Source organism: Anser cygnoides, chromosome 2 (assembly GCF_040182565.1).
Source record: "Anser cygnoides isolate HZ-2024a breed goose chromosome 2, Taihu_goose_T2T_genome, whole genome shotgun sequence".
Taxonomy (NCBI): domain Eukaryota; kingdom Metazoa; phylum Chordata; class Aves; order Anseriformes; family Anatidae; genus Anser; species Anser cygnoides.
Genome location: NC_089874.1, coordinates 162,712,374 through 162,726,418, shown reverse-complemented (window position 1 = coordinate 162,726,418; position 14,045 = coordinate 162,712,374). Strand labels below are relative to the sequence as shown.

The 14,045-nt window shown below is 55.6% G+C and overlaps 3 protein-coding genes across 4 annotated transcripts; all 3 read right to left on the bottom strand.

Annotated features, from left to right (window-relative positions):
* Positions 1-140: 140 nt before the first annotated feature.
* Positions 141-1,072, bottom strand: LOC136789962 (feather keratin 1-like). The gene is made up of 2 exons (XM_066991292.1): positions 929-1,072; positions 141-719 (listed from the first exon to the last, which is right to left on the bottom strand). Exons 1-2 carry the CDS (start codon positions 1,038-1,040, stop codon positions 394-396), a joined length of 438 nt encoding a protein of 145 aa, XP_066847393.1. The 5' UTR covers positions 1,041-1,072; the 3' UTR covers positions 141-393.
* A 5,623-nt stretch (positions 1,073-6,695) lies between these two features.
* On the bottom strand, positions 6,696-14,045 carry LOC136789961 (feather keratin 1-like). 2 transcript variants are annotated; one of them, XM_066991290.1, is made up of 2 exons: positions 13,902-14,045; positions 6,696-7,205 (listed from the first exon to the last, which is right to left on the bottom strand). In XM_066991290.1, exons 1-2 carry the CDS (start codon positions 14,011-14,013, stop codon positions 6,880-6,882), a joined length of 438 nt encoding a protein of 145 aa, XP_066847391.1. In that variant the 5' UTR covers positions 14,014-14,045; the 3' UTR covers positions 6,696-6,879. The 2 variants fall into 2 exon arrangements, with proteins under 2 accessions (XP_066847391.1, XP_066847392.1); XM_066991291.1 differs by lacking the exon at positions 13,902-14,045 and adding an exon at positions 7,415-7,497.
* Positions 13,265-13,688, bottom strand: LOC136789960 (feather keratin 1-like). The gene has a single exon (XM_066991289.1). It carries the CDS (start codon positions 13,670-13,672, stop codon positions 13,367-13,369), a length of 306 nt encoding a protein of 101 aa, XP_066847390.1. The 5' UTR covers positions 13,673-13,688; the 3' UTR covers positions 13,265-13,366.

Below are 14,045 nucleotides of genomic sequence, written 5' to 3'. Positions count from 1 at the left end.
TTCTGTGGTGCAAGTAGTGCAACCATCAGCCTGTGTCCCATGGTACAGCAGGTTTTCGCAGAGCCCCAAGGTCTTCGTGCACTGCAATAGAATCAGCACATGAGAGGTGCCGGGTGGGTTTGTAGCTGGGAGTAAGCCATTGCAGTGGAGAGTACTGGACATGGAAGACGGTGGAAGGAGAACAAGGAAGTGAGAGAGGAGTAGGCTGTCCATCAGCCATGTTTCCAGGCAGCATGGACTGGCCCCGTTCCCTGCTAGAGTGCGGAGTGCCCTGAGAAGAAGAGCCGAGGCTGGGGAGCCTGTGCGCTATGAAGAGCGCGGAGGTGCGTCCTCAGTCGAAGAGCTGGCTTGCATGGAGTTGGAGGCTTCTGTCAGGGGTGTTGGTGTGGGTCCTTAGCAGGGGTAGCAGGCCCTTCCGCCAGAGAAGCAGCCCAGGCCTCCAAGGCCAAAGCCTCCAAAGCCACCGGAGGAGATGGGCACTCCCTGGGAGCTGAGGTTGCTGCCCACGGCAGCTGATGCGGAGGATCCAACGGCGGTGTTCTGGGGGAAGGAGCTGAGGATGGGTCCTGGCAGGGTGACCACCACGGTGGAAGGCTGGATGACGACGTGGGAGTCCTCGCACTGCCTGACACAGGGCTCGTTGCAGCTGTTAGCCAGCGGGGTGGGTCCGCAGGGGCGGCAGATGTCGTAGCAGGACATGTCTGTGGTGCGGAAGGTCCCTGGAAGAGAGGGTGCTGGGAAGTCAGAGGGTGTTGGGGGCGTGAGGAGCGGTGCTGGGGGAGGCCAAGGGAGTGGGGAGGCCTAGGGTGGGACTTTGGGGAGTATGGCGGTGGTGAAGCGGAAGGGCTGTTGAGGCTGGGGGCAGAAAGAGTCTGGAGAGATGGGTCCAGTGTGGCGGGTGAAGGGGGGGAGCGGGGCTTAGGCTCACCTTGTTGGGCGCAGAGGAGAAGGCGTCGGGAGGAGTGTGTGAGGGTGCGAGGCGCAGGGCCGCTTTTATGCTGGGTCACGAGTGCCCGCGGGGCGAGAGAGCCTTTGCGCATGACAGCATTTGGCGTGAGCTGCTCTTATATGCCAAAACCCATCAAGTAATGAGGTGGGGTGTGTTGTCCCCACAATGCTCCATCTTCATTTCCTCCTGTTGAGGATGTTGGAAGTGGCGGAACATTTCAAGTGAGAGTATTAAAGGGATAGTTCCTGAAGGTTCGTTAAAGGGCTGGCAGAAGATGCATGCATGACATGGGAGAAGTGCATTGTTGTCAGTGAGGTCATGGTTTGGCACTCCTGAGGTGTGGTCGGTGGCTCTGTTGTGAGGAGGGGGCCCCCGTTGTTGGCATCCCCAGCAGGCTGGTCAGGGCTTCTCAGGTATGCTGGGCGTGATGCGCTACCACTTGCATCACATTCACTCCCTCCGTGCCTTCATCCCAACTCACGAGCCTGCTTTTAGCCCTTGTCTTTCCTGTTTGGTGTGCTGCATTGGTGGCTTGGTGGTCATCTTGTAGGTAGAGGATGTATCTGGGAGCAAGTGGGCTCCCTGTCTTGTCCTTGGGGCCGCAGTCAAAAGAGGCAGAGGAGGGGAGTTTGCATAGTAGGATGTTGTAGTCGCGGGCCTGTCTTAGGGCTGACAGGACTAAGTGCGTTGGGAGTCCTGCCATGCTTCCCAAAGGGTTGCGTTGGCGACTCCGTAGCGCTCCCTTTTGTGGGGCCAGCATGTTGACAGCCGGGGCTTTGGCCTCCTGCAGTTTGGTGGGAGTCCCTTAGGCTGTTCTTTGTGGTGGGGGTCAAGGGGGAATCCTATTTCTGTGCGTGGTGTTCAACGTTGAGACAGACGATATGGACGTTTTAGAGGGGAGCTGGAGGTGTGTATGCTGCTTGTAGCTGTGAACATGGGGCCCCAGTGGTGATGGTTGCATTGCGAGGATTGGGGAATGGCAAGTGCAGCCCCTGATCTGCCGAGGTGAGTGTTTTGTAGGCTGTCCCACTGGAGCTTGTTGACGAGGATGATGGGGAGGCTGTGTAGCTGGTTATGCAGGAGTCCGTGGGACCTGACAGGCTGCACCTGCAAATGCTGAGTGTCGTGGCTGATACGTTTTCAATAAATAGCTCTCTCAGTTACCTTTGAAAAGTCACGGCGACTGGGAGAGGTTCCTGAAAAGTGGAAGAGACTCATCCCACTCTTATGTTCAAAAGATGAAGGAGGAATGTCTGGGAAACTGCAGCCTGGTCAGCCTGAGGTCAGAGTCTGGGAAGGTTCTGAAGGAAATCCTCCCAGAATGTGTTCTCAAGTACGGAAAAGTGATGGAGAGTAGTCAGCGTGGATTTATAGAGAGCATATCCCCTGTGTGCCTACATAGCATCTTCTACGGAGAAGTGACTGACGTCCTACATATATGACTCTGTGATAGTGTTTGTTGTGAAGGTGTAGGATCACAGAGGCACAAAAAACATCGCTTATTGGCTCAGCACTGGGCAGCGGCAGGTCCCTTTGTAGATGGCTGAAAGAGGCCCTTATCAAACATGGGGCAACTGCTGGATTGTTCTCATAGAGGCCACCCCTGCAGCCCCCACTACCAAAACCTTGCCACGTAAAAACAGAACACTAGGGGAGGTCTTGTGGCACTTTTCAACCTGATCTTGAACCGTGTATTTATACAGGGTGAAGTGGGAGTCATCATAGAATCATAGAATGGCTCACCTTGGAAGGGACCTTAGGGATCATCTAACTCCAGCCCCCTGCCGGAGGCAGGGATGCCACCCACCAGATCACGTTGGCCAAGGCCCCATCCAGGCTGGCCTTGAACACCTCCACGCCTGGGGTAACCACAACTTCTCTTGGCAACCTGTTCCAGTGCCTCATCCTCTCACAGTGAAGAATTTCCTTTTCATGTCTAGTCTAAATCTATCCTCTTTTAGTTGAAGACCATTCCCCCTTGTCCTATCATTATCTACCCAAGGAAAGAGACGTTCTCCGTCTTTTTCAGAAGACCCCTTCAAGTACTGAAAGGTCTCAAGGAAGTCTCCGCAGAGCCTGCACTTCTCCAGGCTGAACATCCCGAGCTCTCTGAGCCTTCTTTCATAGGGGAGGTGCTCAAGGTGGTGCCTCACGAGGACAGAGCAGAGGGGGACAATCACGTCCCTCGACCTGCTGGTCACACCTCTGTTGAAGCAGCCCAGGGTGCAGGTGGCTTTCTGGGCTGCAGGCGTGCACTGCTGGGTCCTGTCGAGCCTTTGGTCCACCAGAACAACCCAAGTCCATCTCTGCAGGGCTGCTCTCAATGAGTTCTTCTCCCAGTCTGTCCTCCTGACTGGGATTGCCCCGACCCAGGTGCAACACCTTGAACTTGGACTTGTTGAAGCTCATGTGGTTCACATGAGCCCGCTTCTGCAGCCTGTCCAGGTCCCTTTGGCTGAAGAGCGTTGAGTGAAGAAAGGAGGAGTGTCAGGCTGGCATGCATTAGAACTTTATTGAGGAAGACTCATGAAAAGGAAGGAGCACAAAGAGAAGGGCCGTGGTCAGAGGTGCAAGCAGAGTGACCATCAGCAGCTATGCATTTTGTGTGGGGGCTATTCCCAGAGCACGGAGATGAGAGCATCCTCAGTCCATGAAGTGGCTTGCAGGGCATTGTTAGCTGCTGTCAGGGGTGCTGGCGTGGGTCCTTAGCAGGGGTAGCAGGCTCTTCTGCCAGAGAAGCAGCCCAGGCCTCCAAGGCCCCAGCCTCCAAGGCCCCATCCTCCAAAGCCTCCAGAGGAGATGGGCACTCCCTGGGAGCTGAGGTTGCTGCCCACGGCAGCTGATGCGGAGGATCCAACGGCGGTGTTCTGGGGGAAGGAGCTGAGGATGGGTCCTGGCAGGGTGACCACCACGGTGGAAGGCTGGATGGCGACGTGGGAGTCCTCGCACTGCCTGACACAGGGCTCGTTGCAGCTGTTAGCCAGCGGGGTGGGTCCGCAGGGGCGGCAGATGTCGTAGCAGGACATGTCTGTGGTGCGGAGGGTCCCTGGAAGAGAGGGTGTTGGGAAGTCGGAGGGTGTTGGGGGCACGAGAAGCAGTGCTGGGGGAAGCCAAGGGAGTGGGGAGGCCTGGGGTTTTGCGGAGCATGGCAGTGGGGAGGCGGAAGGGCTGCTGAGGCTGGGGGCAGAGGGCGTATGAAGAGCTAGGCCTGTTGGGGCGGGTGAAGGAAGGGGGTGGGGTTCAGGCTCACCTTGTTGGGCGCAGGGGAGAAGGCGTCGGGAGGAGTGTGTGAGTGTGAGAGGTGCAGGGCCGGCTTTTATGCTGGTCCTTGAGTGCCCGCGGGGCGAGAGAGCCTTTGCGCATGACAGCATTTGGCGTGAGCTGCTCTTGCATGCCAAAGCCTGGCAAGTAATGAGGTGGGGTGTGGTGTCCTTCCCACAACTCGACCTTTTCATTTCCTCCTGTTGAGGACATGGTGTTGGGTCCTGGTGGCACCTTCAAAGTGAGAGTATTAGAGGCTGGAGCATTTCTGTGAAAGGTGCATGGCAGGGCAGGTAGATGATGTGGCCAAAGGCTGGCTGAGGTGTGGTGTCATGAGTGAGGTCTTTGCATGGCATTTATGTGGTGTGGCCCAGCCACACTGGGCTCTGTGGCTGTGAGGAAATCATTGCAGTGGAGCGTATCGGGCATAGAAGAGGGTGCTACGAAAAGAAGGAATGAGAGATGAGTAGGTCCTACACTGGCCATGTTTCCTGACACCGTAGGCTTCCTCGCCTTTCCTCCAAAGCCGAAGCCACCAGAAAAGTCAAGCCTTGACGCTCTGCTTGATGGGACGTTTTGGGCTGGGTGGGGAGGTCCGTGAGCGGCCCTGAGATTCATGAAAGGCGGAGGACAAGAGGTACAGTCAGAAAGGGCCAGCTGGGAGCCATTGTGTTATTGGGGGTGATATTTGGCATTTGTGTCAAGGGAGAAACCTATTTCTCTGCCCAGTGTTTGATTTTCTGAAAGGTGATTTGGACATTTCAGACGGAACTGGAGGCATGTGGTCTGCAACTCCAAAGTGTGGGCGAATGTCAAGGCCTTCCACTGCTTAGCCAAGGTGAGTGTTTTGCAGGCTGTCCAACAGGTGAGTGGTGCGTGTTGCTGAGGAAGACGGGGAGGCTGTGCCACTGGATGTGCTTAAGTGCACAGGACCTATCAGGTTGCACCCACAAATGCTGAGAGTCCTGGCTGAAATCTTCACAAGGCTACATTCAGCTTTCTTTGAAAGTTCTTGGTGACTGGGTTCCTGAAGACTGGAATAGACTCATCCCACTCTGATGTTCAACAAGATGGCGAAGGAAGGTCTGGGAAACTGCAGGCTGGTCGCTCTGTCATCCGTCGCTGGGAGTGTTTTGAAAGAAATCCTCCTGCAAAGCACTGACAAGCCCATGAACGGTAAGAAAGAGATGGGGACTAGTCAGCATGGATCTACAAAGAGCAGATCATACTTGAGCCTTCTCAGTGTCTTCTACGTTGAAGTGACGTGCTGGGTGGACAAGGGGAGAGCAGGAATTGTTGCTTACCTTGCCTTTAGTAAAGGCTTTGATGATTGCTCCAATGACATGGCCATTCAGAAGCTGAGGAAGTACGGGTCTCTTTGAGAAAGAGCCATGGTTGGGGATTTGGTGAGCCCAAGATCCAGCCTCATCTCAGAGGCGCAACCGTCATTCTATGACGTTGATTGAAGTGTCTTGATGGTGTCTGTCAGGGGTGGTGTCCAGAAAATCCCAATGGGAAAGAGAGTAGTTCAGTGCGTGCTGACTTCTATTGGTGCAGCCCTGGAGATGGCTGGCTTTCTGGGCCGCGAGTGTACATCGCTGGCTCACATTGAGATGTTTCTCCACCAATACCCCCAAGTCATTCTCTGTGGGGCTGCTCTCAATCCACTCGTTGCTCAGGCTGTATTGATGTTGGGGATTGTCTCGACCCAAATGCAGGACTTTGCATTCGGCCTTGTTGAACTCCTTGAGGTTTGCTTGGGCCCACCTGTCAAGCCTGTCAAGGTCCTTCCAGATGGCATCCCTTTCCTCTAAGGTGTCGGCCCCCCCACAGAGCTTGGTGCCATGTGCAAACTTGCTGAGGGCCCGCTCCATCCCACTGTGTATGTCAGGGGCAAGGAGGTGAGATAACACAGGTCCCAGGACAGACCCCTGAGAGAAAGCACTCCTCCATTTTATCTACCTGGGCATCGAAGTGTTGGCCGCTACTCCTTGAATGTGCTCATCCAGCCAATTAGTTGTCTGCTAAGTGGTCTGTCCATCAAATCTGTGACTCCTCTTGTTTAAAAACCAGGATACATGTAAGAGTGCTGTCTAGCTGCTTCCTGAACAGCAACAGGCTTGGGCCCTGCCGGCCTGCTGAGCCCTGCTTAATGTTGAGTGAAGTTGAAGGAGTGTTGGGAGCAGAAAGGAAGGGGAGACATCACAGGCTGACATGCACGAGAACTTTATTGTGGAAAAAAAGAGTGCAAACACTTGCAGAGTAGAAGGGACCTGTTCTGTGGTGCAAGTAGTGCAACCATCAGCCTGTGTCCCATGGTACAGCAGGTTTTCGCAGAGCCCCAAGGTCTTCGTGCACTGCAATAGAATCAGCACATGAGAGGTGCCGGGTGGGTTTGTAGCTGGGAGTAAGCCATTGCAGTGGAGAGTACTGGACATGGAAGACGGTGGAAGGAGAACAAGGAAGTGAGAGAGGAGTAGGCTGTCCATCAGCCATGTTTCCAGGCAGCATGGACTGGCCCCGTTCCCTGCTAGAGTGCGGAGTGCCCTGAGAAGAAGAGCCGAGGCTGGGGAGCCTGTGCGCTATGAAGAGCGCAGAGGTGCGTCCTCAGTCGAAGAGCTGGCTTGCATGGAGTTGGAGGCTTCTGTCAGGGGTGTTGGTGTGGGTCCTTAGCAGGGGTAGCAGGCCCTTCCGCCAGAGAAGCAGCCCAGGCCTCCAAGGCCAAAGCCTCCAAAGCCACCGGAGGAGATGGGCACTCCCTGGGAGCTGAGGTTGCTGCCCACGGCAGCTGATGCGGAGGATCCAACGGCGGTGTTCTGGGGGAAGGAGCTGAGGATGGGTCCTGGCAGGGTGACCACCACGGTGGAAGGCTGGATGACGACGTGGGAGTCCTCGCACTGCCTGACACAGGGCTCGTTGCAGCTGTTAGCCAGCGGGGTGGGTCCGCAGGGGCGGCAGATGTCGTAGCAGGACATGTCTGTGGTGCGGAAGGTCCCTGGAAGAGAGGGTGCTGGGAAGTCAGAGGGTGTTGGGGGCGTGAGGAGCGGTGCTGGGGGAGGCCAAGGGAGTGGGGAGGCCTAGGGTGGGACTTTGGGGAGTATGGCGGTGGTGAAGCGGAAGGGCTGTTGAGGCTGGGGGCAGAAAGAGTCTGGAGAGATGGGTCCAGTGTGGCGGGTGAAGGGGGGGAGCGGGGCTTAGGCTCACCTTGTTGGGCGCAGAGGAGAAGGCGTCGGGAGGAGTGTGTGAGGGTGCGAGGCGCAGGGCCGACTTTTATGCTGGGTCACGAGTGCCCGCGGGGCGAGAGAGCCTTTGCGCATGACAGCATTTGGCGTGAGCTGCTCTTATATGCCAAAACCCATCAAGTAATGAGGTGGGGTGTGTTGTCCCCACAATGCTCCATCTTCATTTCCTCCTGTTGAGGATGTTGGAAGTGGCGGAACATTTCAAGTGAGAGTATTAAAGGGATAGTTCCTGAAGGTTCGTTAAAGGGCTGGCAGAAGATGCATGCATGACATGGGAGAAGTGCATTGTTGTCAGTGAGGTCATGGTTTGGCACTCCTGAGGTGTGGTCGGTGGCTCTGTTGTGAGGAGGGGGCCCCCGTTGTTGGCATCCCCAGCAGGCTGGTCAGGGCTTCTCAGGTATGCTGGGCGTGATGCGCTACCACTTGCATCACATTCACTCCCTCCGTGCCTTCATCCCAACTCACGAGCCTGCTTTTAGCCCTTGTCTTTCCTGTTTGGTGTGCTGCATTGGTGGCTTGGTGGTCATCTTGTAGGTAGAGGGTGTATCTGGGAGCAAGTGGGCTCCCTGTCTTGTCCTTGGGGCCGCAGTCAAAAGAGGCAGAGGAGGGGAGTTTGCATAGCAGGATGTTGTAGTCGCGGGCCTGTCTTAGGGCTGACAGGACTAAGTGCGTTGGGAGTCCTGCCATGCTTCCCAAAGGGTTGCGTTGGCGACTCCGTAGCGCTCCCTTTTGTGGGGCCAGCATGTTGACAGCCGGGGCTTTGGCCTCCTGCAGTTTGGTGGGAGTCCCTTAGGCTGTTCTTTGTGGTGGGGGTCAAGGGGGAATCCTATTTCTGTGCGTGGTGTTCAACATTGAGACAGACGATATGGACGTTTTAGAGGGGAGCTGGAGGTGTGTATGCTGCTTGTAGCTGTGAACATGGGGCCCCAGTGGTGATGGTTGCATTGCGAGGATTGGGGAATGGCAAGTGCAGCCCCTGATCTGCCGAGGTGAGTGTTTTGTAGGCTGTCCCACTGGAGCTTGTTGACGAGGATGATGGGGAGGCTGTGTAGCTGGTTATGCAGGAGTCCGTGGGACCTGACAGGCTGCACCTGCAAATGCTGAGTGTCGTGGCTGATACGTTTTCAATAAATAGCTCTCTCAGTTACCTTTGAAAAGTCACGGCGACTGGGAGAGGTTCCTGAAAAGTGGAAGAGACTCATCCCACTCTTATGTTCAAAAGATGAAGGAGGAATGTCTGGGAAACTGCAGCCTGGTCAGCCTGAGGTCAGAGTCTGGGAAGGTTCTGAAGGAAATCCTCCCAGAATGTGTTCTCAAGTACGGAAAAGTGATGGAGAGTAGTCAGCGTGGATTTATAGAGAGCATATCCCCTGTGTGCCTACATAGCATCTTCTACGGAGAAGTGACTGACGTCCTACATATATGACTCTGTGATAGTGTTTGTTGTGAAGGTGTAGGATCACAGAGGCACAAAAAACATCGCTTATTGGCTCAGCACTGGGCAGCGGCAGGTCCCTTTGTAGATGGCTGAAAGAGGCCCTTATCAAACATGGGGCAACTGCTGGATTGTTCTCATAGAGGCCACCCCTGCAGCCCCCACTACCAAAACCTTGCCACGTAAAAACAGAACACTAGGGGAGGTCTTGTGGCACTTTTCAACCTGATCTTGAACCGTGTATTTATACAGGGTGAAGTGGGAGTCATCATAGAATCATAGAATGGCTCACCTTGGAAGGGACCTTAGGGATCATCTAACTCCAGCCCCCTGCCGGAGGCAGGGATGCCACCCACCAGATCACGTTGGCCAAGGCCCCATCCAGGCTGGCCTTGAACACCTCCACGCCTGGGGTAACCACAACTTCTCTTGGCAACCTGTTCCAGTGCCTCATCCTCTCACAGTGAAGAATTTCCTTTTCATGTCTAGTCTAAATCTATCCTCTTTTAGTTGAAGACCATTCCCCCTTGTCCTATCATTATCTACCCAAGGAAAGAGACGTTCTCCGTCTTTTTCAGAAGACCCCTTCAAGTACTGAAAGGTCTCAAGGAAGTCTCCGCAGAGCCTGCACTTCTCCAGGCTGAACATCCCGAGCTCTCTGAGCCTTCTTTCATAGGGGAGGTGCTCAAGGTGGTGCCTCACGAGGACAGAGCAGAGGGGGACAATCACGTCCCTCGACCTGCTGGTCACACCTCTGTTGAAGCAGCCCAGGGTGCAGGTGGCTTTCTGGGCTGCAGGCGTGCACTGCTGGGTCCTGTCGAGCCTTTGGTCCACCAGAACAACCCAAGTCCATCTCTGCAGGGCTGCTCTCAATGAGTTCTTCTCCCAGTCTGTCCTCCTGACTGGGATTGCCCCGACCCAGGTGCAACACCTTGAACTTGGACTTGTTGAAGCTCATGTGGTTCACATGAGCCCGCTTCTGCAGCCTGTCCAGGTCCCTTTGGCTGAAGAGCGTTGAGTGAAGAAAGGAGGAGTGTCAGGCTGGCATGCATTAGAACTTTATTGAGGAAGACTCATGAAAAGGAAGGAGCACAAAGAGAAGGGCCGTGGTCAGAGGTGCAAGCAGAGTGACCATCAGCAGCTATGCATTTTGTGTGGGAGCTATTCCCAGAGCACGGAGATGAGAGCATCCTCAGTCCATGAAGTGGCTTGCAGGGCATTGTTAGCTGCTGTCAGGGGTGCTGGCGTGGGTCCTTAGCAGGGGTAGCAGGCTCTTCTGCCAGAGAAGCAGCCCAGGCCTCCAAGGCCCCAGCCTCCAAGGCCCCATCCTCCAAAGCCTCCAGAGGAGATGGGCACTCCCTGGGAGCTGAGGTTGCTGCCCACGGCAGCTGATGCGGAGGATCCAACGGCGGTGTTCTGGGGGAAGGAGCTGAGGATGGGTCCTGGCAGGGTGACCACCACGGTGGAAGGCTGGATGGCGACGTGGGAGTCCTCGCACTGCCTGACACAGGGCTCGTTGCAGCTGTTAGCCAGCGGGGTGGGTCCGCAGGGGCGGCAGATGTCGTAGCAGGACATGTCTGTGGTGCGGAGGGTCCCTGGAAGAGAGGGTGTTGGGAAGTCGGAGGGTGTTGGGGGCACGAGAAGCAGTGCTGGGGGAAGCCAAGGGAGTGGGGAGGCCTGGGGTTTTGCGGAGCATGGCAGTGGGGAGGCGGAAGGGCTGCCGAGGCTGGGGGCAGAGGGCGTATGAAGAGCTAGGCCTGTTGGGGCGGGTGAAGGAAGGGGGTGGGGTTCAGGCTCACCTTGTTGGGCGCAGGGGAGAAGGTGTCGGGAGGAGTGTGTGAGTGTGAGAGGCGCAGGGCCGACTTTTATGCTGGTCCTTGAGTGCCCGCGGGGCGAGAGAGCCTTTGCGCATGACAGCATTTGGCGTGAGCTGCTCTTGCATGCCAAAGCCTGGCAAGTAATGAGGTGGGGTGTGGTGTCCTTCCCACAACTCGACCTTTTCATTTCCTCCTGTTGAGGACATGGTGTTGGGTCCTGGTGGCACCTTCAAAGTGAGAGTATTAGAGGCTGGAGCATTTCTGTGAAAGGTGCATGGCAGGGCAGGTAGATGATGTGGCCAAAGGCTGGCTGAGGTGTGGTGTCATGAGTGAGGTCTTTGCATGGCATTTATGTGGTGTGGCCCAGCCACACTGGGCTCTGTGGCTGTGAGGAAATCATTGCAGTGGAGCATATCGGGCATAGAAGAGGGTGCTACGAAAAGAAGGAATGAGAGATGAGTAGGTCCTACACTGGCCATGTTTCCTGACACCGTAGGCTTCCTCGCCTTTCCTCCAAAGCCGAAGCCACCAGAAAAGTCAAGCCTTGACGCTCTGCTTGATGGGACGTTTTGGGCTGGGTGGGGAGGTCCGTGAGCGGCCCTGAGATTCATGAAAGGCGGAGGACAAGAGGTACTGTCAGAAAGGGCCAGCTGGGAGCCATTGTGTTATTGGGGGTGATATTTGGCATTTGTGTCAAGGGAGAAACCTATTTCTCTGCCCAGTGTTTGATTTTCTGAAAGGTGATTTGGACATTTCAGACGGAACTGGAGGCATGTGGTCTGCAACTCCAAAGTGTGGGCGAATGTCAAGGCCTTCCACTGCTTAGCCAAGGTGAGTGTTTTGCAGGCTGTCCAACAGGTGAGTGGTGCGTGTTGCTGAGGAAGACGGGGAGGCTGTGCCACTGGATGTGCTTAAGTGCACAGGACCTATCAGGTTGCACCCACAAATGCTGAGAGTCCTGGCTGAAATCTTCACAAGGCTACATTCAGCTTTCTTTGAAAGTTCTTGGTGACTGGGTTCCTGAAGACTGGAATAGACTCATCCCACTCTGATGTTCAACAAGATGGCGAAGGAAGGTCTGGGAAACTGCAGGCTGGTCGCTCTGTCATCCGTCGCTGGGAATGTTTTGAAAGAAATCCTCCTGCAAAGCACTGACAAGCCCATGAACGGTAAGAAAGAGATGGGGACTAGTCAGCATGGATCTACAAAGAGCAGATCATACTTGAGCCTTCTCAGTGTCTTCTACGTTGAAGTGACGTGCTGGGTGGACAAGGGGAGAGCAGGAATTGTTGCTTACCTTGCCTTTAGTAAAGGCTTTGATGATTGCTCCAATGACATGGCCATTCAGAAGCTGAGGAAGTACGGGTTTCTTTGAGAAAGAGCCATGGTTGGGGATTTGGTGAGCCCAAGATCCAGCCTCATCTCAGAGGCGCAACCGTCATTCTATGACGTTGATTGAAGTGTCTTGATGGTATCTGTCAGGGGTGGTGTCCAGAAAATCCCAATGGGAAAGAGAGTAGTTCAGTGCGTGCTGACTTCTATTGGTGCAGCCCTGGAGATGGCTGGCTTTCTGGGCCGCGAGTGTACATCGCTGGCTCACATTGAGATGTTTCTCCACCAATACCCCCAAGTCATTCTCTGTGGGGCTGCTCTCAATCCACTCGTTGCTCAGGCTGTATTGATGTTGGGGATTGTCTCGACCCAAATGCAGGACTTTGCATTCGGCCTTGTTGAACTCCTTGAGGTTTGCTTGGGCCCACCTGTCAAGCCTGTCAAGGTCCTTCCAGATGGCATCCCTTTCCTCTAAGGTGTCGGCCCCCCCACAGAGCTTGGTGCCATGTGCAAACTTGCTGAGGGCCCGCTCCATCCCACTGTGTATGTCAGGGGCAAGGAGGTGAGATAACACAGGTCCCAGGACAGACCCCTGAGAGAAAGCACTCCTCCATTTTATCTACCTGGGCATCGAAGTGTTGGCCGCTACTCCTTGAATGTGCTCATCCAGCCAATTAGTTGTCTGCTAAGTGGTCTGTCCATCAAATCTGTGACTCCTCTTGTTTAAAAACCAGGATACATGTAAGAGTGCTGTCTAGCTGCTTCCTGAACAGCAACAGGCTTGGGCCCTGCTGGCCTGCTGAGCCCTGCTTAATGTTGAGTGAAGTTGAAGGAGTGTTGGGAGCAGAAAGGAAGAGGAGACATCACAGGCTGACATGCATGAGAACTTTATTGTGGAAAAAAAGAGTACAAAGTTATGCAGAGTAGAAGGGACCTGTTCTGTGGTGCAAGTAGTGCAACCATCAGCCTGTGTCCCATGGTACAGCAGGTTTTCGCAGAGCCCCAAGGTCTTCGTGCACTGCAATAGAATCAGCACATGGGAGGTGCCGGGTGGGTTTGTGGCTGGGAGTAAGCCATTGCAGTGGAGAGTACTGGACATGGAAGACGGTGGAAGGAGAACAAGGAAGTGAGAGAGGAGTAGGCTGTCCATCAGCCATGTTTCCAGGCAGCATGGACTGGCCCCGTTCCCTGCTAGAGTGCGGAGTGCCCTGAGAAGAAGAGCCGAGGCTGGGGAGCCTGTGCGCTATGAAGAGCGCAGAGGTGCGTCCTCAGTCGAAGAGCTGGCTTGCATGGAGTTGGAGGCTTCTGTCAGGGGTGTTGGTGTGGGTCCTTAGCAGGGGTAGCAGGCCCTTCCGCCAGAGAAGCAGCCCAGGCCTCCAAGACCAAAGCCTCCAAAGCCACCGGAGGAGATGGGCACTCCCTGGGAGCTGAGGTTGCTGCCCATGGCAGCTGATGCGGAGGATCCAACGGCGGTGTTCTGGGGGAAGGAGCTGAGGATGGGTCCTGGCAGGGTGACCACCACGGTGGGAGGCTGGATGGCGACGTGGGAGTCCTCGCACTGCCTGACACAGGGCTCGTTGCAGCTGTTAGCCAGCGGGGTGGGTCCGCAGGGGCGGCAGATGTCGTAGCAGGACATGTCTGTGGTGCGGAGGGTCCCTGGAAGAGAGGGTGCTGGGAAGTCAGAGGGTGTTGGGGGCGTGAGGAGCGGTGCTGGGGGAGGCCAAGGGAGTGGGGAGGCCTAGGGTGGGACTTTGGGGAGTATGGCGGTGGTGAAGCGGAAGGGCTGTTGAGGCTGGGGGCAGAAAGAGTCTGGAGAGATGGGTCCAGTGGGGCAGGTGAAGGAGGGGAGCGGGGCTCAGGCTCACCTTGTGGGGCGCAGAGGAGAAGGCGTCGGGAGGAGTGTGTGAGGGTGCGAGGTGCAGGGCCGCTTTTATGCTGGTCCTTGAGTGCCCGCGGGGCGAGAGAGCCTTTGCGCATGACAGCATTTGGCGTGAGCTGCTCTTATATGC